At 44.4% G+C, this 26,869-nt stretch overlaps 1 protein-coding gene across 1 annotated transcript in view; it reads left to right on the top strand.

The window, feature by feature from the left end:
* The window catches only part of LOC309547573 (solute carrier organic anion transporter family member 2B1-like), a gene marked incomplete at both ends in the record, with an annotated part of 123,255 nt that overhangs the window by 39,988 nt on the left and 56,398 nt on the right, over positions 1–26,869 (top strand). The window contains 3 exon segments of the mRNA XM_082247444.1: positions 1,169–1,390; positions 7,460–7,558; positions 10,281–10,411. Coding sequence (XP_082103570.1) covers positions 1,169–1,390; positions 7,460–7,558; positions 10,281–10,411 — 452 coding nt within the window.

The following is a 26,869-nucleotide window of genomic DNA, read 5'->3' as shown; positions in this document are numbered from 1 at the left end:
CCAGCACCAACAATCCATTGACCACCAGCACCAAACATATAATTTATCACAACGCCAACATTTCATGCACCATCAGCACCTGCAGTTCTTCCATCACCAGTACCAACATTCTATTAATCATCAGCATCAACATTACATCTATCATCAACACCAACATTACATCCACCACCAGCACCTACAATTGTTCCAGCACCAGCATTACATCCACCACCACCACCTATAGTTCTTCCATCACCAGCACCAAAATTGCATCCATAACCAGCCCCTACAGTTCTTCCCATCACCAGTACAAACATGTCATCCTCCACCAGCACCTACAGTTCCTCCAGCAACAACATTCCATCCACCACCAGCACCAATATTCCATCCACTACCAGCATCAACATTACATCTATCACCTGCACAAATATGTAATCCATCACCAGCACCTTCAGTTCTCCCAGCACCAACATTTATTCCACCACCAGCACCAACATTCCATTCATTATCACCACCAATACTCCATCCGCCACCAGCACCAACATTCCATCCACCACCAGCACCTACAGTTCTTCCATTACTAACACCAACATTCCATCCACCACCAGCACCTACAGTTCTTCCATTACTAACACCAACATTCCATCCACCACCAGCACCTACAGTTCTTCCAGCACCAACACATCATCCACCACCAGTTCCAACATTCCATTCACCACCAGCATCTATAGTTCTTCTATTACCAGCACCAACATTTCATCCACCACCAGCACCAACATTCCGTTCACTACCCGCACCAACATTACATCCATCACCTGCACAAATATTTAATCAACAGCATTAATATTACATCCATCACCTGCACCCAAATGTAATCCATCATCTGCACCAACATTACATCCTCCACTATCTGGATATTCTGAATAAATATTTAGGTTATTTAGCTGTTTGTCCATTATTGTTGTTAAAGTATGTAGAGAGCCTAAGTAGTTTTAGATATAGACTTGTGGCAAGCAGAACCCCAAGTGCAGTCAGTCCTTGCTGCCTATGCCTATACCTGTTGCCTGTGGCAATGGAGGTTTTTGGTTCTCCTTTTCCTAGGATCAGATGTGGGTTCAATGTGGGTTGGGGTGCTGATTGGGGCTGACATTCAAATCGTTCAACCTTGTATATTTTTCCATCTTTTTAGGCGTCTACAGCAACATAACTGATGTTTGCCAACCCGATATATCCAATCTGGACAACAACAATGACCAATGTGTCATAAACAGGGGCCAAGAAAACAGAAACATTCTGTCCATCCTCTTTATCGGCCAGATCCTGCTCGGTATAGGTGGAGTTCCTATCCAGCCATTTGGAATATCGTATATTGACGATTATGCCAGTAAGAGGAACTCGCCTCTATACATAGGTAAGATGTATGGCAGAAGAGGGTAAGAAAAGTTTGGTTAGGGTGGTGCTTCTCTAAGTTTTTGAGATATCAATGTACCTTTAATGGAGTGGTATTCTTTCAATATGATTGTTTTCTGAAATTTGTATGTGGATGGGATATGTAATAAACATATAAATAGCTTTGCTCTCTCAGGAATATATTTATGATCTTTCTTAAGTAGGGATGATTTTGCGGTTCAATTTGGTTTGCGTAGAACTTTGCTTGTTCGGCCCTTCGTATGAACGCTGGACTTTCAGCCCATTTGACAGGAGCCGAACCTCATATATAGTAGCTGATAATGGACAGCTGGGAGGATACAGGAGTGCAAGGGAAAGTTGGGCAAGATTGGAAACTGCATGGGACAGTTGTGGTGAAAGGATAAAAAAGTGTAAGGGACAGTTGGGGTAGACAGTCTTTTTTAAGGGACAGTTGGGGTGAAGATGGTAAAGCAGTGTAAGGGACAGTTGTGGTGAAAGGATAAAAAAGTATAAGGGACAGTTGGGGTAGACAGGGACATTTAAGGGACAGTTGGGTTAAAGGAGGTAAAGAAGTGTAAGGGACAGTTGGGGTGAGAAGGGGAAAAAAGAAGTGTAAGGGATAGTTGGGATGAAGAGGGTAAAGAAGTGTAAGGGATAGTTGGGGTGAAGAGGGTAAAGAGGTGTAAGGGACAGTTGGGGTGAAGAGGGTAAAGAAGTGTAAGGGATAGTTGGGGTGAAGAGGGTAAAGAGGTGTAAGGGACAGTTGGGGTGAAGAGGGTAAAGAAGTGTAAGGGATAGTTGGGGTGAAGAGGGTAAAGAAGTGTAAGGGATAGTTGGGGTGAAGAGGGTAAAGAGGTGTAAGGGACCATTGGGGGAGATAGAGGTCTTTAAGGGACAGTTGGGGTAGATAAAGAACTGTAAGGGAGAGTTGAGGTGGGGGATAAAGAAGTGTAAGGTACAGTTGAGGTAGGAGGATAAAAAAGTAAAAGGGACAGTTGAAATAGATAGAGAACTGTAAGGAACAGTTGAGGTGAGGGGAGATAAAGAAGTGTAAGGGGGATTTGGGGTAGATAGAGGTTTAAGAGTCAGTTAAGGTGAGGGGGATAAAGAAGTGTATGGAAAACTTGGGGTAGATAGAGAACTGCAAGGGACAGTTGAGGTTGGGGGGAATAAAGAAGTGTAAGCAACAGTTCAGGTAGGAAATTGGGGACTGTAAGGGACAGTTGAGGTTGGGGGGAATAAAGAAGTTTAAGCAACAGTTGAGGTAGGAAATTGGGGACTGTAAGGGACAGTTGAGGTTGGGGGGATAATGAAGCAGAAGGGACAGCTGGGATAGATAGAGAACTGTAAGGGACAGTTGAGCTTGGGGGTGGGGGGGGGATAAAGAAGTGTAAGGGACAGTTGGGGGTAGAGAACTGTAAGGCACAAAGGGGTTGTTGGGGATATAGGAAAGTAACAGACAGGTCGACGTATAGAGAAGTGCAAGGGAAAGTTGGGAGAGATAGAAAACTGTAAAGGACAGTTGAGGTTAGAGGAGAGAGGATAAAGAAGCTATGGACAGAGACAATAGAGAGAGACGTAAAAGGAAAAGTTTGGGAGAATGTTGAGAACTGTAATGGACAATTGAGGGGGATGTAGAAGTGTAATAGACACATGATAGGGGCATGAGGATGCTCACCGGGGCCACTAGAGAAAACCTTCTGCCCTCTTCTAAACGTGAGTTTCTTTGGGAAGAGGCCTCTTCTTCTTTGCTTTGGAATTAGTTACTTGTTTTTTGGTGGACTTTGTAATCTGCGGGCCTTTCAAGAGGGTCATGTAATATTAATAATACATCATTATTTCATGGTGGGCATGCAGGGATATCTAGTAGAATCAGTCACTTTAATTTTCAGTTCTATTTGATTTTTGTCACACTTCTGGTTTCATAAACTATTAACCTCAATGAACCTAATCAGGGCAGCCATCAGGGGGGGACAGCCCATACACATGTAGGGGGCCCATGCGTTCCGAGGGGCCCAGCCAGCAAGGCCCCAACCAACGAGACCAAGTTGTTGCTGTTGTAGTAAGTAGCAATTGCTAAAGCATGGAGGCTGCAGAGTAAGCTGATGCAGCTGAAGGGATGTCTCTTTGCTGGATTGCACTGTCTCTTTGCTGAATATATGAGGCTGTCTTTTTACTGGATTGGGATGTCTCTTTGATGGATTGGATTCATTTTCATTTATTAAGTTATAAGAGTGTTAAAAAAGAAGTGGTTGCACTGAAGGACTCGGTGGGATGGTCCGTGGGCGGACTTGGTGGGACGGCAAGAGGGTTGCCCTGCGGAATGTTGGTGGTCAGGCCCAGAGGGGCCCAGGCCTAAAGCTGTGTAAGGGGCCCCAAAATTTCTGATGGCTGCCCTGAACCTAATAAACTCAAACATCTAATCCTCTTTTTGTATCTCTCTATGTAGGTTTTTACCCCTGACTCACTAATTACCGTTCCTCATTGAGGAGTTAGAAAAGAATGCCTCTCTATGGCCCTCTCATCCAAATTGATAACTCGCCTGAATATCAGCACCTCACGTGCCCACGCCTTGGCAGCTTAGATGACATGGTCCATGGCTACCAAGAGCATTTTTAGGGTTTCATTGCATTGCAGAGATATTGAAGGATCTGTTGTTTTCAGTCAGACAGATCTTGATTGGTAACAGTGAGATAAGGATGACCAAAGGACTACCACTGTGGCTGCATATGTGATAAACAAATGTGGCTACCCTATTTAAAGGGATACCCTGCAACTGCCCTGAATCCCATAGAATTGTCCCGAGATTTAAACACAATCCTGGGGATCTACAGGTCCAGGACATGTCCAGGACATGTCCACGACCCAAGTACCTGAACACTTGTTTAGAACTCAGCTCTGGACGTGTACAATTATTAGTAGACAGAGTGATCTCCACAATGGTTACATAGTTACATAGTACATATGGTTGAATAAAGACAATAGTCCATCCAGTTCAACCTGTGTAGGTGTGTGTGGGGCTGTAATCATCTCACATAGCCCTGAATGTTCTGATCCTTGAGATGTACGTCTAAGAGTCTTTTGAAAGCCACCATACTTCCCGCAGAAACCACCTCTTGTGGTAGAGAATTCCACAATCTTGTAGCCCTAACAGTAAAGAACCCCCCACATTGCCTGAGGTTAAAACGCTTCTCCTCTAATCGCATTGTATGCCCTCGAGTCTTCATGCAATCCCTTCGACTGAACAGCTTTCTTTCTAAGCTGAGATCCCCATTGAGGTATTTATAAATTGCTATCATGTCCCCCCTCAGGCGTCTCTTCTCCAGGGAGAATAAATCAAGCGATTGCAGACGCTCTTCATAATTAAGGTCCTCCAATCCGCTAATCAGTTTAGTTGCCCTTCTCTGGACTCTCTCCAGCTCCAACACATCCCTCCTGAGGACTGGCGACCAGAACTGGACAGAATACTCCAGATGTGGTCGGACCAGAGTTTTATAAAGTGGAAGGATTATAGTCTTATCTCTGGAATACATCCCCTTCTTTATGCATTTATGCATGCTAATATACTGCTGGCTTTGGCAGCTGCCGCTTGACATTGCATGCTATTGCCTAATCTATCATCAACCAAGACTCCCAGATCTTTCTCCATTTTTGATTCCCCCAAGGGTTCCCCCCCCTAGCGTGTATTGTGCTTTTATGTTTCTAGTCCCCAAGTGCAAAACCTTACACTTCTCCACATTAAACCTCATTTGCCATGTCGTTGCCCACTCCGTTATTTTGTCCAGGTCATTCATGGTGTCTGCAGTGACATGGCCAGGAGGAGCAGAGCAATGCAGAGGTGTGGTACACAGACGTCTGTAAGATAAGTGTACTCTGAGCACCAGTGATGGGTGGCTGGAGAGTGTTTTACTACCACTGGCCACCAATGATGAAGGAGAGGAGGTTTTTTTAACTACCACTGGCCACCAATGATGGAGGGGGAGGGCTTCTTACTGCCACTTGCCACCAATGGTCGGGGAGAAGAGAAGTTTTTACTGCAACTGACTACCAATGTCAAGGGAAAGGATGGCTTTTTACTGCCACAAACCATCAATGAGGGGGAATGGGAGGGTTTTTAACTGCCACTGATCACTAATGATGAGAGAGAGGGGGGGGGGGGTTATACTGCCACTGACCACCAGTGTTGGGGAAGAGGGGGAGATTTTTACTGTCACTGACCAGTAACGATAGGGAAGAGGGGGGATTTTTACTATCACTGACCATCAATAAGAGAGGAAGAGGGGACTTTTTACTGCCACTGATGACCAGTGATGGTGGAGAGAGGGGCTTTTTACTGCCACTGACTGACTATCCATAATGAGGGAGATGGGGGTTTGTGGCTGCAGCTGACCATAAGGGATAGGAGAGAGGAGGCTTTTCACTGCCACAGATCACCAATGATGGGGGACGGAAGGGTTATTAACTGCCACTGACCACTAACGATGAGGAAGAGGAGGGATTTATAATGTCACTGAATATCAATGATGGAGGAGAGGGGTGCCCTTTACTGCCATTGACCACCAATGATGGGGAATGGGAGGGTTTTTAACCCCCACTGATCACTAATGATGAGGAAGAGGGGAGATGTATACTGCCACTGACCACCAATGTTGGGGAGGAGGTTTTTTTTTTTTTACTGTCACTGACCACCAATGGAGAGGAAGAAGGGACTTTTTACTGCCATTGATTACCAGTGATGGTGGAGAGGGGGGATTTTTACTGCCACTGCCCACCAATAATGGGGGAGAGGGGGGCTTTTTAATTCCACTGACCACCAATGATGGGGGAGAGGGGGGCTGTTTTCTGCCACTGCCCATCAATGATGGAGGAGAGGGGAGCTTTTTTAATTTCACTGATCACCAATGATGGAGGAGAGGGGGCTGTTTTCTGCCACTGCCCATCAATGATGGGAGAGAAGGGACTTTTTACTGCCACTGGCCATGAATAATATGGGGCAGGGAGGCTTTAATGCCAAGGACCAAAAATGATGGGGAGGAGGGGAGTTTTAATATCACTAATGAACCAATGTTGGGGGGGGGGGTGTCTTTCTGCCACTGATCATCAATGATGTAGAGGAAGGCTTTTTACTGCCACTGGCCAACAATAATGGGGGACAGGGGAATCCCTCTTCATGCCACTGACCATAATTGATGGGGGAGAGAAGGGCTTTTAATGCCACTGTCCACCAATGATGGGGGAGAGGTAGGCTTTTTAATGCCACTGGCCATCAATGATGGAGGAGAGGGGGCTTTTTATAGACAACTGGCCATCAATAATGGGGGACAAGGGGACTTTTTCATGCTACTGGCCATGAATGATGGGGGAGAAAAGGGCTTTTTACCATCACTGACCACCAATGATGGGGGAGAGGGGGTATTTCCAATACCACTGACCATTGCTCTCTGTATGCCATATTGTACGTTACATACTACCAACGAGTGCACTCTATGCACTATAATCTTTGTCACAATTTATAGCAACAAGGACTGAGGCATATGTGTGTGATGTATACACTAAGCTGATGCAAACATTAACAATACCTCTTTAAACCACACCCAACTTTCCCCGCAATATAGCCACAAGTGCAGTCACACCTTGGTGGCACATTGCCTGTTGGATTGTGTCTTATTGTGCCCTACCCCATCACTGTTTTTACCAGTGACCAGTCCTGTTTGACCTGACACATCACTGCTCACGTAATAGTGAAGCCCTTACCTGTTAGAAGTGGCCCCCAGTAGAGTATCACCTGACCGTTAAAAATGGGACTTCTGCCAATGTTCTTAATAAGAAAGGAATCTTATATCTGAAAAAGGAGACATGCCCAGCCACCAGCATGGCCATGGCATCCATCCATCCTCTACCACTTGTATTAGTGACTGTCTGAGTATACCATGGGGAGTGGACAATGTGTTTGTGGGTCATAGTCTTGGTTACCCCACTTGAACAGTAATATATATGAGTTTTATGTCTGTAGTCTGGAGAGTCTGGAGAAATCAGCCATGTAATATTCTGTGTCTCTTCCACATTTCAGGAATTCTCTTTGCGGTGACGGTGATGGGGCCCGGAGTTGCCTTCATCTTGGGGTCGGCCATGCTGCGTTACTATGTAGACATAGACAAGATCCCAGCCAGTGAGTACCTGTACGCCATGAGTGTTAACCATTGCCCAGCTATCAGAGTAGATGGGGTAGGATGTGATGGGGAGTGAATTGGAGGTCTCTGCTATTTTGGTTACTCTTTCCAACTGCTTGTTGTAGGCAGTGACAGCTCAGCATATGTGACTTTGATCTGGCTTCAAGGTCTCAGTCATTTCCATTCACATGGGGCACACTGACATAGAGCTCTGCTCATACAGAGCTCTGCTAACACAGGGAGCACAGCATGACAAAGGATCCCTAGAAGACAGCAAATCAGACACAGCTTGGTTTCCAGCTCCCTTTGTCTGATTGAAACCTCCTCCTGTATTGTTTATTGCAATTACTCAATGAGTAAATGGAAAGTTTTTAGCATAGGAGAGAAAAACAAAGAGTTGGGCTTTAAATCACTTTTAATCCAGTTCAGTTCCAATTATCCAGAGCAGGTGATCCCCCTTCCCTGGCTGCATGCTTGTCTTGTATCTGTGGATTTGTAGATTATTATGGCAACAGCATCTCTTATTTTGTGGGGGTCGACTAGGTGAGATCTCTATAAATCTTGAAATGTGTTGCAGCCTTATTCCAAAATGGATTAAATGTGTTACAGCCTTATTCCAAAATGGATTAAATGCATTCGTTTCCTAAAAAATCGACAAACAATCCCCCCATAATGTCAACGTGAAAGAAGTTTGTTTGAAATCTTTTCAAATTTAATAAAAGGTAAAAAAAAATGAAAAAAAAAAATCCCATGTACATAGGTATCACACCCTTTGCTCAATACTTTGGTGAAGCACCTTTGGCACCAATCACAGCCTCAAGTCTTTTTGAGTATGATGCTACAAGCTTGGCACACCTATTTTTGGACAGTTTCTCACATTCTTCTTTGCAGGACCTCTCAAGCTTCATCTGGTCGGATTGGGAGCATCAGTGAACAGCCATTTTCTGATCTCTTAAGGGGTGTTCAATCGGGTTCAATTTTGGGCTCTGGCTGGGCCACTCAAGGACCCAGAGTTGTCCGGTAACCACTCATTTGTTTTCTTGGCTGTGTGCTTAGGGGTATTGTGCTGTTAGAAGATAAACTTTTGCCCTATTCTGCAGGTCCAGAGCACTCTGGAGCAGGTTGCTGCCACCACCATGCTTCACTGTAGGGATGGTATTGGCCAGGTGATGAGTGCTGCCTGATTTCCTTCAGACATGACGCTTACCATTCAGTTTTAAAGAGTTCATCAGACCAGAGAATTTGGTTTTTTCATGGTCTGAGAGTCCTTCAGGTGCCTTTTGGAAAACTCCAGGTGGGCTGTCATGTGTCTTTTACTGAGGAAGGGGTTCCGTCTGGCCACTCTACCATACAGGCCTGATTGGTAGAGTGCTGCAGAGATGGTTGTTGTTCTTATAGAAGGTTCTCCTCTATCTACAGAAAAATGCTGTAGCTCCATCAGATTGACCTTTGTGTTCGTGGTCACCTCCCTGACTAAGGCCGTTCTCCCCCAATTGCTCAGTTTAGCCGGGCGGCCCGCTCTAGGAAGAGTCCTGGTGGTTCCAAACTTCTTCCATTTACAGATGATGGAGGCCACTGTGCTCATTGGGACCTTCAATGCTGCAGAAATGTTTATGTACCCTTCCCCAGATCTGTGCCTCCATACAATCCTGTCTCGGAGGTCTACAGACAATTTCTTGGACTTCATGGCTTGGTTTGTGCTCTGACATGCACTGTTACTGTTATGGACATGCAATAGTGTCTGGTAGCTTACCTTTTCCTCATGTCTGCATTAGAGGCCAGACTCTTCATTTTGGCTGCTTTTATCATCTCTCTTCCCTGTTTGGCTCCACCCCAGGCCATTCCAGGAAGTCTATATTAACCAGCGCACTGCAGGTCTGCTTTGCTGTTCAACATTGTTTGTTAGTTCGTGTTCCTGTCTGCCGTGTGCGTGATCTATCTTTCTGTGTACCGACTTTGGCTTGTCTCTGACTACTCCTGTTTTCCTGTGACCCTGACCTTTGGCCTGTCCCTTGGTTACCCTAGTCTGCCTGTTGCCCTGACCTCGGCTTACCCATCACTATCCCTTGTATCCTGAGTGGCTGCTTCCCCTCTCTCCCTACGGAGCGTGACCTGGGGGACTCCAGGGGCCACGACCTGGGCCCAGCTGCAGCCAAGTCCATCCTCCCCACTAGAGGCTCTGGTGAACACCTGCTGGGTCTTAGACTCCACGCCCTGGGGAATCTTGGACTCACGTTTCTGTCCATCCGCAGCAGTCTGCTATTGGGTTCACTACCTTGCGGTGCACCCCTGCCTCCAACGGGGTGCAGTTTTCACCTGGCCACAGGTGACCTGACAGTTACCTGTGGGACCTTATATAGACAGGTGCGTGCCTTCCCAAATCATGTCCAATCAACTGAATTTACCACAGGTGGACTCCAATCAAGTTGTAGAAACATCTCAGTGAAAACAGGATGCTTCTGAGCTCAGTTTTGAGTGTCATGGCAAAGGGTGTGAATACTTATGTCCATGGAATTTTTTCCTTTTTCATTTTTAATAAATATGCAAAGATTTCAAACAAACTTCTTTTACGTTGTCATTATGGGGGATTGTTTGTAGAATTTTGAGAAAAATAATGAATTTAATCCATTTTGGAGTAAAAGGCTGTAAGATAACAAAATGTGGAAAAAGTGAATACTTTCCGCATGCACTGCATGATGATTGTCACCGATCTCTCCGCAGATGAGATTGTCCTCACTCCGAGTGACCCTCGCTGGATTGGAGCCTGGTGGATGGGATTCATTGTGGCGGCCAGTGTTGTGGCCATGGCCTCCGTCCCGTATTTCTTCTTCCCCAGAGAGATGCCGAAAGAGGTGAGAACCGATCACAGCAGGATATCGATTTACGATGTGGGCTGAAATCACTAACCTATTTAACCATCTTCTTTCCACCAAATTCTGTTCCGTCTCACTGGATGTAAAAATGCGCCCAAATTTTTGTTTTCCGACCGTCGTATTAGACGTTCATGTCTCTACCTTATTTGCTGTTCCATATTGAAGTTATTGTATTACACATACAGGTCTGTTGTAAGAGACGTTCAGCTGGACCCAAACAGGCGTTGGCGCATATGCCCAGGCACATTAGTGTGTGCACAGGAAGAAATGTGTGTGTGCGCATGCGCGTTCGCGCACGCATTGGCGCCGAATGGCCTATCTAAACTGAGCAGTGACAGGAGCACATTGCTGAGTGGTCTTTCAGCTTGTTCCTGTTCACCTGTGCCCTGACCTGCTTCTGGTTTATCTGTGCTGACTCGGCTTGTCCTTGACTCCCCTTTGGATTCCTGCCTGCCTACCCATGACCCCAACCTGTGATTGACCTTGCTCCTGCCTAATGCCTGCGTACCTCGCTACCAGATTGTGTACCGACTTTGGCTGGTATCCTGACACTGCTTCCATCTCACGTTCCTGCACCCGCGCTGCCCGGCTGTTGACGACTCCTTGGCTTGTGTTTCGGCTACGCTCCTGCCTCATCCAGCATCATGGAGTTCCAGTTCCAGGAGCTCATCCGGTGCTAAGGCACAGCCAGTGCCACCTGCTATACCGGCCCTCATGCCACTCTGTGCCCCACACCGCCTGTCATCTCTACCAGGGGTGTTGGACAGGAGGTGCAAGAGAAGCCCCCTCTACAGCTCAACCTCCACCAGGTACGTGACATCTGTACAGGGTTGTAGTAAGGTTTATGGTGTACAAAAATGGGGCTTTCCCGATGCTTTACTACCCCACTCAGTATACAGAGAGATTCATAGATTTATAAAGATTTTTTTTTACTTTATTAATATCAAAAAAGATTAAAATTTAGTACAAAACAGAAATAATTCATATAACATAGAACACATAATAGTTTAGTAATACAATAAAGTTCATAAGAGGATCACCCCCCTCAATGCAAAAGCTCAGCCTCTCCCATAGATTCACTGTATGTGCATGTCGAAGGGCAGGGCTGTTCCCGACGTGTTTCGCCTGTATGGCTTCCTCAGGGGATTGGGTGAAGAGGGCTCAAAATAAGAAATAACTATGAAAAGTATAGAGAACACAACATACTAATACAAATTTATATTGGTTTTACTTTAGCCCAATGCTATTTGTTCACATCCTAATAGTATTCATTCTCTATATTTATATCACATAGCAATTACTTACAAAGGTTGTGATTTCAGAGGGAATAGCAGGTTGTAGTAGGTTTCAAACTAGGGATAGACCGATAATGTTTTTTCAGGGCCGATACTGATACCGATATTTTGGTCACAACGTATAGGTATCGGCCGATGTGGGCCGATATTTTGTATATTTAAAGTTTTGAAAAATAAAGACAATTTTTGACACAAATCTGGTAATGAACATGTTAATTTTCGTTTAATGCTTGATCGCTGGCTTGCTGGCACCCTGTGGTGCGTGGCTGGCTGGCTCCCTGTGGTGGATGGCTGGCTGTCTGGCACATTGTGGTGGGTGGCTGGCTGTCTGGCACCCCGTGGTGGGTGGCTGGCTGGCACCCTGTGGTAGGTGAGTGACTGGCACAGGGGCTGTGGGTGACTGGCTGGTACAGGGCCTGTGGGTGGCTGGCTTGTCCAGATCCTGTGGGTGGCTGGCTGTCTGGCACCCTGTGGTGGGTGGCTAGCTGTCTGGCACCCTGTGGTGGGTGGCTGGCTGTCTGGCACCCTGTGGTGGGTGGCTGGCTATCTGGCACCCTGTGGTGGATGGCTAGCTGGCACCCTGTGGTGGGTGGGTGGCTGGCACAGAGGCTGTGGGTGGCTGGCTGGTACAGTGCCTGTGGCTGGCTGGTACAGGGCCTGTGGGTGGCTGGCTTGTACAGTGCCGGTGGCTGGCTGGTACAGTGCCTGTGGCCGGCTGGTACATGGACTGTGGGTGGCTTTCTGGTACAGTGCCTGTGGCTGGCTGGTACAGGGCCTGTGGGTGGCTAGCTGGTACAGTGGCTGTGGCTGGCTGGTACAGGGCCTGTGGGTGGCTAGCTGGTACAGTGGCTGTGGCTGGCTGGTACAGGGACTGTGGGTGGCTGGCTGGTACAGTGCCTGTGGCTGGCTGGTACAGTGCCTGTGGCTGGCTGGTACAGGGCCTGTGGGTGACTGGCTGGCTGGTACAGAGCTTGCGGGTGGCTGGCTGGTTGGTACAGAGCTTGTGGTTGGCTGGCTAGCTCGCTGGTACAGTGCCTGTGGGTAACTGGCTGGCTGGTACAGGGCCTGTGGGTGACTGGCTGGCTGGTACAGAGCTTGTGGGTGGCTGGCTGGCTCGCTGGTACAGTGCCTGTGGCTGGCTGGCTCGCTGGTACAGTGCCTGTGACTGGCTGGTACAGGGCCTGTGGATGTGGGTTGCTGGCGCCGGGCTGCTGTGGGTGGGTGTATGGCTGTCATACACTCCTGTGAGACTAGTCCTGACTCCAGACGAGGCTGTCCAAGACGAGGGAGGCGGCCTAAGAAGGCAGACTGACATCACAAAAATATCGGCAATATCGGCCAGTTCCGGGGCCGATACCGATATATCGGGGAAAGTGCATATCGGCCTCCGATATATCGGCCTTGCTGATAATCGGTCTATCCCTAGTTCACCCCGCCGCTTTGTGCCTTATTACTGCACGCTAGTTTCGCCTGTATGGCTTCCTCAGTGGTACTGGGTAAAGAGGATCAAAATAAGAAATAACTGTGAAAAGAAAAGAGAACAGAACATACTAATACAAATTTATATTGGTTTTACTTTAGCCCAATACTATTCACATCCTAATAGTAATCATTTTCTATATGTATATCACAAATCAATTACTTGCAAAGTTTGTGATTTCAGAGGGAGTAACAGGTTGTAGTAAGGTTCACACTGCTGCTTTGTGCCTTGTTACTGCATGCTAGTGCAATGAATGGCAATGCAAATGTATTTTGAATAACATGATGTGGTGAAGGATTTGTGTTTTGTGGTGCGAGACAAGTCTGGTTTACACCCCATTCACACTTGTGTGACTTGTCATGAGACTTTGGACATCAGAGACGCAGGACAAGTCCTACCCCTTCTATTCCAATGATAACCATTCATATGCACTCGCCGGCCACTTCATTAGGTACACCTGTTCAAATGATTGGTAACATAAATTGCTAATCAGCCAATCACCTGGCAGCAACTCAATGTGCTTAGCCATCTAGACGTGGTGAAGACGACTTGCTGAAGTTCAAACCGAGCAACGGAATGGGTAGCACTTTCACCCCCTTCCTGCCCAGGCCAATTTTCAGCTGTTTGCACTTTGAATGACAATTGCGCGGTCATGCATCGCTGTACCCAAATTCATTTATTATCATTTTCTTCACACAAATAGAGCTTTCTTTTGGTGGTATTTAACCACTTGCAGATATACTGCGGCAGGCTGGCTCAGCTGTGCGAACCACTGTGCCTGTACGGCGGTTCGCGGGAGCGCTCCTGGAGGCACACGACCCCATTAGGCAGCAGGGAAGCTGATTCACGGGGCCGCTGGGCACCTGCGATTGCTCCCTGTTGAGAGAGAACACCAGTCAGCTGTTGTAAACACAGCAGACCGTTTTTCTCTCTGGAATGAACACAGAGCGCATGTGATCCTTCTATAAAGGATCACAGGCCTCTGTGTTAATTCCACAAGCCCCCACCCCCCATAAAGTTAAAAAAACACCCCCTAGGCATACACTTAACCCTTTGATCGCACTGGGTTAACCCCTTCCCTGCCAGTGTCATTATTACAGTAACAGTGCATATTTTTAGCACTGATTACTGTAGTAATGTCACTCGTCCCCCCCCAAGATTGTCAAAAATTTCACTTAGGGGTCAGTTAGGGGTCCGATCTGTCCGCCGTAATGTCGCAGTCCCACTAACTACTGGTAGGCGACACTGATAGGCGGCACTGATAGGTGGCACTGATGGGCACTGATAGGCGGCACTAATGAGGCGGAACTGAAGGGCACTGATAAGGAGGAACGAATTTGCAGCACTGATGGGCACTGATAGGTGGCACTGATGGGCACTGATGAGGCGGCACTGAAGGGCACTGAAGGGGATGGCACTGATATGGCACTGATAAGGAGGAACTAATATGCAGCACTGATGGACACTGATAGGTGGCACTGATATACAGCACCGTTGAGCACTGATAGGTGGCACTGGTGGGCACTGATAGGCAGCACTTATGGGAAATGATAGGTGGCACTGATGGGCAGCACTGCTGGGCAGGCACTGATTGACACTTAAAGGCAGCACTGATTGGCATAACTTATAGGTATTGATAGGTGGCACTGATGGGCACTGATAGGTGGCATTGTTATGCAGCACTGATAGGCAGCACTGATGGGAAATGAAAGGTGGCACTGATAGATGGCACTGGTGGGGACTGATAGGTGGCACTTATGGGCAATGATAGGTGGCACGTATGGGAGGCACTGATGGGCAGGCACTGATTTGCGCTGAAAGGCACCACTGAATGGCATAACTTATAGGCATTGATAGGTGACACTGATGAGCACTGATAGGTGGCATTTATGGGCAATGATAGGTGGCACTGATGGACACTGACTGGTGTCACTGATGGGCACAGATTGGCATCACTGATGGGCACTGTTGGGGCTGCATAGTAATCAGGGCATTGATAATCAGTGCCCTGATTACCTTTACAAGCCTTCCCTGTGAGGAGATGCTACTAATCAGCTCTCCTCTCCTCACACTCTGTCAACAACATTGGATACTAAAGTCGCTTGACAAGTCACACTCCATGTTTTTCCCAGACAAGCGCTCAAATATGTGCAACTTAAATTCACAGCAAAATTAGAAAGGTTCCTGCCCTACTTTGGCCCGACTTTCAAGTGACTTGAGTGCCAATGCAATAGGCTGCAATGTAAACGCTCAAAAGTCACACCTGAATGTTATACATGCGACAGTTATCCATTATCATTGGTCAAAGCCAAAGTTGCACCCATCCAAAACTGCACCAAAGGTGCATTACAAATATGCATGACTTTGGAATCAATACAAGTGTGAAAGGAGGTTTAGGGCCAGTTCATACCACATGCAGTCCAGTGCGTTTTTTCTTTTCTGCATCAAAAATGCATGTAAAGTAGTTTCTGTGGTTTCAAATGGCATAGTTCACGCCAGTGCAGCTAGTTCCGGGGCTTTCTAGTTCCAGAAAAAAAAAAAAAGTAGACCATGTTGCATTTTTCCTGCACTGGACTGTACAGGAATTCAGTAAAAGGCATCAAAAACACGCTGGAATGCACTGGAGCGCATAAAAAATGAAAGAAAGAGGAAAAAAAGCATGTGGAATGCAACGGAAAGGCATCAAATAATGCATCAAAAACGCACCAGACCCCAGTACAGTGGGAAAAAAAAAAAACAGGAAAAAAAGCATCTGTAATGCATCGAAAAGGCATAAAAACGTATCAAAAATGCACTGGAAGGTGCCAAAAACACGCTAAAAATGTGCATGCAATGATGCATCCAGAACAGATTTGGAGTGCGTTTTTGTGGTGTGGTGGTTGATCCTGCCAGAAATCCAGTGAGCTGATAGGTCCCTGTGTTCTGTTATCATTTAGATTGTTCCGAGCTGCCACTGAGGACTACAAAACACCTCTCCCCATTTTATAGGGGGTGGTGTTTTGCAGGCATGTCCTAGGATGACAACACAGCTCCTCCATAGAGTACAGTGAGTAAGGGCCCTTTCACAGGGGTTTCCCACGCTTCCTCATAGACTTCAGTTCGATTCGGGCGTTTTTGGTGCGTTTTCTGAAAGCGTATCAAAAGTCCTGCAAGCTGCATCTTTAATGTGCTGTCAGAAAACACCTAAAAAATGCCCCAATCTAAAAGAAGTCTATGGGAAAGTGTGGGTACCCTACACGAAAACACTGCGCTGCACCCCACTGTGGCCAGACTGCAGCACGGCAGTGTGAACGCCCCCTAAGCGTTGTCACCATAGTTGAGGAAGTGAGTTACTGGCTGGATCAACTTGCAAAAAAAAAATTGTAAGAAGCCTGAAAAAAAACAAAAAACAAATGCAGCCACCAAATCTAGGTACAGACAGGATACAATGTATTACATTTTGTTTTTGTGTTTGGATACATTGTAGCACACACACACACACACACATAGATACAATTATTTTCCTTTCGCTGATCACATTCACATATCTAAAGTAAACTATAAAATTATCCAGTCCTCCCAGTATACAGGAAATAGACCATCAACTGCGATCCCATCGCTTCCTCATGTATTGGGGTTTATGTGTCTGGTACATTGTATCCTTCTGAGATCATGTGATCACTAAATAACATTTATTGTGTAACAAAATCTTCTTCCAGTCTTGAGAATCTGCGGTCTCAGAGATTTGCTGAACTTGGTGGAATTTACTGTTGATCTGCCAAAAAATTACTTCTCCTTCTAACTGTAAACAATATGTAATCTATTATTATACATGTATATAGCTCTGACATATACCGCAGTGCTTTACAGAGATCACTGAGCCAGTCACATCAGTCTCTGTACCAGAGGAGCTTACACTCTAATGTCCCCTCCCCCACAGTCACATCAGTCTCTGTACCAGAGGAGCTTACACTCTAATGTCCCCTCCCCCACAGTCACACTATTATTATTATTATACATGTATATAGCTCTGACATATACCGCAGTGCTGTACAGAGATCACTGAGCCAATCACATCAGTCTCTGTACCAGAGGAGCTTACACTCTAATGTCCCCTCCCCCACAGTCACATTAGTGTCTGTACCAGAGGAGCTTACACTCTAATGTCTCCCCCACAGTCACATCAGTCTCTGTACCAGAGGAGCTTACACTCTAATGTCCCCCCACAGTCACACACTATTATTATTATATATTTTATATAGCTCTGACATATACCACAGTGCTATACAAAGAGCACTAATCCATTCGCCAAAGGAGCTTACACTCTAATGTCCCCCCACAGTCAGACACTATTATTGTACATTTATATATCTCTGACATATACCGCAGTGCTGTACAGAGATCACTGAGACAGTCACATCAGTCTCTGTACCAGAGGAGCTTACACTCTAATGTCCTCCCACAGTCACATCAGTCTCTGTACAAGAGGAGCTTACACTCTAATGTCCCCTCCCCCACAGTCACACACTATTATTATTATACATTTATATAGCTCTGACATATACCGCAGTGCTGTACAGAGATCACTGATCCAGTCACATCAGTCTCTGTACCAGAGGAGCTTACGCTTTAATGTCTCCCAACAGTCACACCTATTATTAATATTATATATTAATATAGCTCTGACATATACCGCAGTGCTGTACAAAGAGCACTAATCCATTCGCCAGAGGAGCTTACACTCTAATGTCCCCCCACAGTCACACTATTATTATTATTATACATTTATACAGCTCTGACATATACCGCAGTGCTGTACAGAGATCACTAAACTAGTCACATCCGTCTCTGTACCAGAGGAGCTTACACTCTAATGTCCCCCCACAGTCACACACTATTATTATTATACATTTATATAGCTCTGACATATACCGCAGTGCTGTACAGAGATCACTGAGCCAGTCACATCAGTCTCTGTACCAGAGAAGCTTACACTCTAATGTCTCCCAACAGTCACACCTATTATTATTATATATTTTATATAGCTCTGACATATACCGCAGTGCTGTACAGAGAGCACTAATCCATTCACCAGAGGAGCTTACACTCTAATGTCCCCCCACAGTCACACTATTATTATTATTATACATGCATATAGCTCTGACATATACCGCAGTGCTGTACAGAGATCACTGAGCCAGTCACATCAGTCTCTGCACCAGAGGAGCTTACACTCTAATAACCTCCCACAGTCATATATATATATATATATATACAGTTTCTGGGGGTATGTAGGACATTCATGTCCTTACACACAGGTTACACAAGAAGTCTGGGCACATGGCAGTGGATGACAGATGTTCGGGAAGAGGAAGTTGGGTGACAGTCGCATTCCGCACTTCCCAATTTTAAAAATAACAATCATCAAATCCCCGAAAACAAAGCTGCACTTCATCAGTTTACAGAACAAAGTTTGCAGTGAAATTAGTGGAAAGGGTGCCCTCCTCTGTGATGTCACTGCTTGAAGGTCGAGGATGACCACAACGTCTGGTAAGTGACTCCACCCCCCCCCCCCCCCTCTACAGTCATACTCCTACGCGCTATGTGACCGGCATGCTTGTGTCACAAATCTTTTCTTACAGAGTCTTGGGTTCCTTTTTACATATTCACTATTACTAACTGCTTCACCAAAAAGAAAAAAAAAGTTGTTAACATAGTTCAATAGCTAAAGTTCAGATTATACACACAGCTGAATGAGCCTTCCTTACCTCCCCCTTTCTCTGTAATGTGTACAGCTACATTCAGAGAGAAAGTTAGAAAACAAAAATGGCTGACTCAGCTCTCTAATATTACTCGCGGGTGGTGAAATCAGTGGTACACGCCCTCTGCGGCCAAACTGTGGCGCCGCAGTGTGAAACGGCTCCTAGGGTTTGCTGCCAGCCTGAGCCCGATCACCCTATACAGTGCCAGGACAAGGCCACCTACAGCCCAGGAAAAACATGTCAAACTGCGTGCCCCCCCCCCCAAGATGAATGAGCATTGTGTGTCAGCAAAAATCCCCCCTCCTAAAAAAAAAAATTGAGCACTACTCTTCATGCACACCCCCTAAGAATACATTCCCCCTCCTCCACGGACAAATTCACCCCCATGTTGAAATTGCCCCTCCTAGCACAAATATTTGCCCCCCCCCCCATCACCCCTCCCGGCTCAAATCCTCTTTCTCCTCAAGTCCCCCCAGCACAAATCCCCCCCCAGAAAAAAAAATACTCCTCTTAGCGCACACAAATCCTCTACACCTCAAATTTCCTCTCCAAGTACACATCCCCCCCTCCAAATCCCCCTTCCCAGCAAAAATCTCTCCACCCCACTCCTAGCACGAACCCCCGTCAAATTTCCCCTCCGAGCAAAAATACCCCCCCAGAAAAAAAAATTACTCCTCCTAGCGCAAAATTCTCTACCACACAAATTTCCTCCCCAAAACCACATCCTCCCTCCCCTCCCCCACTTCTAATCTCCCTTCCCCGCACAAATCTCTCCCCCCCACTCCTAGCACAAACCCCCGTCAAATTTCCCCTCCTAGCAAAAATACCCCCTCCCCACCCATTAAAATGTCCCCTCCTAGCACAAATGACCTCTACCATATCACTTCTTTTAGCACAAATCCTCTTCCGCCATCCCCCCTCCTAACACAAATTCCCCCCCCCCCCCCCAAATCACCTTTCCAAGCACACACACACAAATTTCCCCTCCTAGAACAATTCTTACCCCCTGCTGCCCCCAAATTCCCCCACTCAAAAGAAATCCCTCCCCCTCCATCTTCTCTTGGTCCCCCCCTACCTCACATGATGCTACAGTGCCCAGGGCAGCAGTCCCTCCCACCCACCCCTTGTACCTCCCACCCAACCCTTGTCCCTCCCACCCTTCCTTTGTCCCAGCCCTGACCCTATGCATTCTATTAATGCATGTGTGCCAATGTAGCACATCCATGTGTGTTAACGTGCTGGAGCCCATTTATTTTAAATGAGCTGGCAGTGTACCCTAACCACTGAACCTCTGGAAGTTTTACCCCCCCCCCCCCCCCTTCATGACCAGACCGTTTTTTTTTTTTTTTTTTTCGATATGGCACTGCGTTATTTTAATGGACAATCTGCTATAACACATATCCAATAAAATACAAATCTAATTTCTTGATTTAATTTTGGCCATTATGTATTCTGCTACATATTTTTGGTAAAAAACAAACAAAAAAAACAATAAGCGTATATTGATTGGATTTTGCGGTCGTGCGAAGCTGTACCCAAATAAAATTGATGTCCTTTTTTTCCACACAAATAGAATTTTCTTTTGGTGGTATTTGATCACCTGTGTGGTTTATTTTTTGCGCTATAAACAAAAAAGAGCGAGAATTTTGAAAAAAAAAAATATATATATATATATATATATATATATATATATATATATTTTTTTTTTTTTACATTCTGCTATAAAACATATCCAATAAAAAAAAAATCTAATTACTTGATTTTATTTTGGCCATTATGTATTCTGCTATATATTTTTGGTAAAAAACAAACAAAAAAAAAAAACAATAAGCATATATTGATTGGTTTGTGCTAAAGTAATCGCGTCTACAAACTAGGGGATATATAGTGGAATTATTATTTATTTATTATTTTACTAGTATTGATGGCAATCATCGACCTATAGTGGGGGCTTTGATTTTTGCGGCGGACAATCAGACACTAACTGACTCTTTTGACTTTAACGGACAACAGCGCGACCGTGCGACGCTGCACCCAAATAAAATGTATGTCCTTTTTTTCCCCCACAAATATAGTTTCCTTTTGGTGCCATTTGATTACCTCTGCAGTTTATTTTTTGCGCTATAAACAAAAAAAAGAGCGACAATTTTGGAAAAAAAAAATATATATTTTTTACATTCTGCGATAAAACATATCCAATAAAAAAAAAAAATCTAATTACTTGATTTTATTTTGGCCATTATGTATTCTGCTACATATTTTTGGTAAAATAACAAACAAAAAAAACAATAAGCGTATAATGATTGGTTTGTGCTAAAGTTATCGCGTCTACAAACTAGGAGATATATAGTGGAATTCTTATTTATTTATTGTTTTACTAGTATTGACGGCAATCATCGACCTATAGTGGGACTTTGATTTTGCGGTTGTGCGACGCTGTACCCAAATAAAATTGATGTCCATTTTTTCCACACAAATAGAATTTTCTTTTGGTGGTAATTGATCACCTGTGTGGTTTATTTTTTGCGCTATAAACAAAAAAGAGCGACAATTTTGAAAAAAAAAAAATATATATATATATATTTTTTTTTACATTCTGCTATAAAACATATCCAATAAAAAAAAATCTAATTCCTTGATTTAATTTTGGCCATTATTTAATTTTAATTAATTTCTGATTTAATTTTGGCCAATAGTCTTGGTAAAAAAACAAAAAACTAAACAATATAAACAAAAAAAAGAGCGACAATTTTGAAAAAAAAAAATATATATTTTTTACATTCTGCGATAAAACATATCCAATAAAAAAAAATAAAAAAAATCTAATTACTTGATTTTATTTTGGCCATTATGTATTCTGCTACATATTTTTGGTAAAAAAACAAAAAAACAAAACAATAAGCGTATATTGATTGGTTTGTGCTAAAGTTATCCCTTCTACAAACTAGGGGATATACAGTATAGTGGGATTTTTATTTATTTATTGTTTTACTAGTATTGACGGCAATCATGGACCTATAGTGGGAACTTTGATTTTGCGGCGGCCAATCGGACACTAACTGACACTTTTGACTTTAACGGACAACTGCGCGGACGTGCGACGTTGTACCCAAATAAAATGTATGTACTTTTTTTTCCCCACAAATATAGTTTTCTTTTGGTGCCATTTGATTACCTCTGCAGTTTATTTTTTGGGCCATAAACAAAAAAAAGACAGAAACATTTTGAAAAAAATATATATTTTTTTACATTCTGCTATAAAACATATCCAATAACAAAAAAATAAAAAAAAATAAAATTGCTTGGTTATTTTTGGCAATTATGTATTCTGCTACATATTTTTGGTAACCCCCCCCCCCCGGGTGCAAATCACATGCGATGTCTGGCATCGCACCAGTGTGAACCGGCCCTAAGTGTGAACTGAGCCTAGGAACGCACTGGAACGCACATGTCCTTGTTGTTGTCAAAAACACACCAAAAAGCATCAAAAATGCACTGGAACACATCAAAAATGTGTCAAACATGCATCAAAAATGCACTAAAAAGCATCAAAATGTGTCAAAAATGCACTGGAACGCACCAAATGAAGCATCAAAAGTGCATCAAAAATGCACTGGAAAGCATCGAAACGTGTCAAAAATGTACTGGAATGCACCAAAAATGCGTAAAAAATTAACTGGAAAGCATCAAAAACACATCAAAAATGCATTGAAAAGCATCAAAACGTGTCAAAAATGCACTGGAACTCACCAAAACCATGCATGATGCAAAGCATCCCGAACACATCCAGACTGTGTTTCTATGGTGTGAAGACCCTGAAGGGGGGATGAATATTTTGTATCACTTATGATGTAAGGACCCCGTTCACACCACATGCAGTCCACTGCGTTTTTTTTTCTGCATTAAAAACGCATGGAAAATAGGTTATATGGTTTTCAATGGCAAAGTTCACACCAGTGCTTGCAGGTCTAGAAAAAAAAAAAAAGTAGAATATGCTGAATTTTTCCTGCGCTGGACTGTACAGGAATGCTCTAAAACGCTTCAAAAACGTGTAAAAAAAAATGTGCATGCAGAAAAGCATCTGGAACCCATGGGGACTGCGTTTCTGTGATGTGAAGTGTCCCTGGGAGGGGATGAATATTTGTTGCTCGTGTTGTATAATGTCAGCCTTTTATCTGTACAGAAATCCCCTTCTATGGCTTCCAAGTCTGTATAAAGGACGGGATGGAGCGTCCCGGAGAGTCCCGGAATTCACACAATGCTGGAGACATTCCAACCCTGAGATATAGGAAGCCGATGTTTATAGAGCCGGGTCATGTGACCCCCATCCTTATAGAACAAATATTATCCCGGATTAATGATTAGATATAAAACATATCGCAGCTCTTCACATTATACTCTCCCTTCATAGAGCTGGGAGAAAGATTGCGTCTTTTTTTTACACGTTTCCGATAAATTAAATGTATATTATAATGAAAGAGATAGATAGATAGATAGATAGATAGATAGATATTGATAGATAGATAGATAGATATTGATAGATAGATATTGATATATATTATAATAATTACATTTCCTCCACATAACACCACCTTTTCAGCAGTTTGACTTGTGAATTATTAATATAATAATAATAATAATAATAATTGAAATTACTATTTTCATTATATTATTTATTATATTATATTATATATATATATATATATATATATATATATATATATATATATATATATATATATATATTTGTAATAATTAATGTAATACATAATATAATGAAATTAATAATTTAATTATCATTATTATAGAGCCGAGTCATGTGACCCCGTCCTCATCCAGCTCTGTGTTATCTGAGAACAAATATTATCCCGGATTAATGATAGATATATAACGTATCGCAGCTCTTCACATTATACTCTACCTTCATACAGCTGGGAGAAAGATTGCGTTTTTTTTTTTTGTTTTTTTTTTTTTTGGAAAGTGGCATTTTTGGCGCGCTCTGGTGCGTTTTTGACATGTTTCCAATTCATAACAGATGCTTTTTTTCTTCTTCTTTCCTGTTTTTTTTTTCACTGTGATTCTGGCCAGCTCACTAGATTGCTCTAAAAAAGGCCTTGATTCATTCCTAGGTGTACATAATATAAGTGGGTACTAATATTTATAGGTAAAGTTGATCCAGGGAATATCAGATTGCCTCTCGGGGGATCAGGAAGGAATTATTTCCCCTGCTGTAGCAAATTGGATCATGCTTTGCTGGGGTTTTTTCGCCTTCCTCTGGATCAACTGCGGGTATAGGATTCTGTATATGGGATTGTATGGTTGTGTTTTCTTTACTGTTTTTTTTTTTAAAATGCACTGAATGCATCAAAAGAAGGTTCTGTGGGAATCCATAGTGGGGAAGGATCTGGGGGCTTCCATAGCGGAGAAGGATCTGGGGAAATCCATAGTGGAGAAGGATCTGGGGGAATCCATAGCAGAGAAGAATCTGGGGGAATCCATATCGGAGAAGGATCTGGGGGAATCCATAGTGGGGAAGGATCTGGGGGCTTCCATAGCGGAGAAGGATCTGGGGGAATCCATAGCAGAGAAGAATCTGGGGGAATCCATATCGGAGAAGGATCTGGGGGAATCCATAGCGGAGAAGGATCTGGGGGAGTCCATAGCAGAGAAGGATCTGGGGGAATCCATAGCAGAGAAGGATCTGGGGGAATCCATAGCAGAGAAGGATCTGGGGGAATCCATAGCAGAGAAGGATCTGGGGGAATCCATAGCGGAGAAGGATCTGGGGGAATCCATATCGGAGAAGGATCTGGGGGAATCCATAGCGGAGAAGGATCTGGGGGAATCCATAGCGGAGAAGGATCTGGGGAAACTATAGCGGAGAAGTATCTGGGGAATCCATAGCGGAGAAGGATCTGGGGGAATCCATAGCGGAGAAGAATCTGGGGGAATCCATGGCAGAGAAGGATCTGGGAGAATCCTTAGCGGAGAAGGATCTGTGGGAATCCATAGCAGAGAAGGATCTGGGGCAATCCATAGTAGAGAAGGATATGGGGGAGTCAATAGAGGAGAAGGATCTGGGGAAATCCATAGTGGAGAAGGATCTGGGGGAATCCATAGCAGAGAAGGATCTGGGAGAATCCATAGCAGAGAAGGATCTGGGGGAATCCATAGCAGAGAAGGATCTGGGGGAATCCATAGAGGAGAAGGATCTGGGGGAGTCAATGGTGAAGAAGGATCTGGGGGAATCTATAGTGAAGAAGGATCTGTGGGAATCCATAGCAGAGAAGGATCTGGGGGGATCCATAATGGAGAAGGATCTGGGAGAATCCATAGCAGAGAAGGATCTGGGAGAATCCATAGCGGAGAAGGATCTGGGGGAATCCATAGCGGAGAAGGATCTGGGGGAATCCATAGCGGAGAATGATCTGGGTGTTCTGGTAGATCATAAGCTTGATAATAGCATGCAATGCCAAGCTGCGGTTTCAAAAGCAAGCAAAGTCCTTTCTTGTATTAACAGAGGCGTGGACTCCAGAGAGAGAGATATAATTTGACCCCTGTACAAATCATTAGTAAGACCTCATCTGGAATATGCAGTTCAGTTTTGGGCATCTGTTCTTAAAATGGATATCAGGGAAAAGGAGAAAGTGCAGAGAAGGGCAACCAAACTTATAAGAGGCATGGAGGAGCTCAGCTATGAGAAAAGATTAGAGGAACTGAATGTATTTTCTCTTGAGAAGAGGAGATTAACCGCTTGCCGACCGCCGCAAGTAGATTTACTGCAGCGGTCAGCCCCTGCCAGGCAGAGTGACGTTAATTAACGTCACTAGCCTGGAAGGGTCTGGGGAGCGAGCGCTCGCCCGCGGAGGCACGCTCCCGCGCGGTCACGGACCCCCCCGCACGTGTGACCAGCGGACCCGATGTCCGCCGGTCACTCGGCGATCGTCGGGGGAGAGGGAGAATGTCAGGCAGCTTGTGTAAACAAGCTGCCTGTCATTCTCCTCGGTGTAAAGACACTGATCACACGGATCTACTATGTAGATCCATTGATCAGTGTCCTTACAGCTCAAGCCACAGCCAATCACAGTAGAAAGCACGCCCCTAGGGACACACACAGCCCCTCCCTCCCAAATAAAGTTAACCCCTTCACTACCAGTGTATTTTTACAGTAACAGTGCATATGTATAGCACTGATTACTGTAGAAATGTCACTGGTAACCCCAAAAGTGTCAAAAATGTCAGTCAAGGGTCCAATCTGTCCGCCGCAATGTCGCAGTACCGAAAAAAAATCGCAGATCGCCGCCATTACGCGTTAAAAAAAAAACAACAAAAATGACAAAAATCTTTCCCTTTGTTAGTAAACGCGATAACTTTTGCGCAAACCAATAAAAATACGCTTTTTGCGATTTTTTTTACCAAACATAGGTAGGATAAAACAAATTGGCCGAAAATGTTAAAAAATTTTGATTTTTACATTTTTTTTTTGGGGAATTTCATATAAAAAAATGTGAAAAATATTGCTATTTTTGCAAAATTGTCGCTCTTTTTTTGTTTATAGCGCGTGATCAAAAAATCGCACAGGTGATCAAATACCACCAAAAGAAAGCTCTGTTTGTGGGAAAAAAAGGACATCAAATTCGTTTAGGTACAGCGTCGCACGACTGCGCAATTGTCCGTTAAAATCACGCAGTGCCGAATCGCAAAATACCCCCTGGTCTTTTAGCAGGAAAATCCTCCGGGGCTTAAGTGGTTAAGGGGGGATATGATTACCATGTATAAATACATAAGGGGTCCCTATAGTGAACTTGGTGTTGAGTTGTTCACTTTAAGGTCTACACAGAAGACAAGGAGGCACTCGTTATGTCTAGAGGAAAACAGATTTAGTCTCCAAATACGGAAAGGTTTCTTCAGCCTAAGAGCT

Source organism: Pelophylax lessonae (assembly GCF_965119305.1).
Source record: "Pelophylax lessonae genome assembly, chromosome: 2".
Classification (NCBI taxonomy): domain Eukaryota; kingdom Metazoa; phylum Chordata; class Amphibia; order Anura; family Ranidae; genus Pelophylax; species Pelophylax lessonae.
Note: the sequence above shows the minus strand (reverse complement) of the source record. Positions and strands in the feature narration are given on the sequence as shown.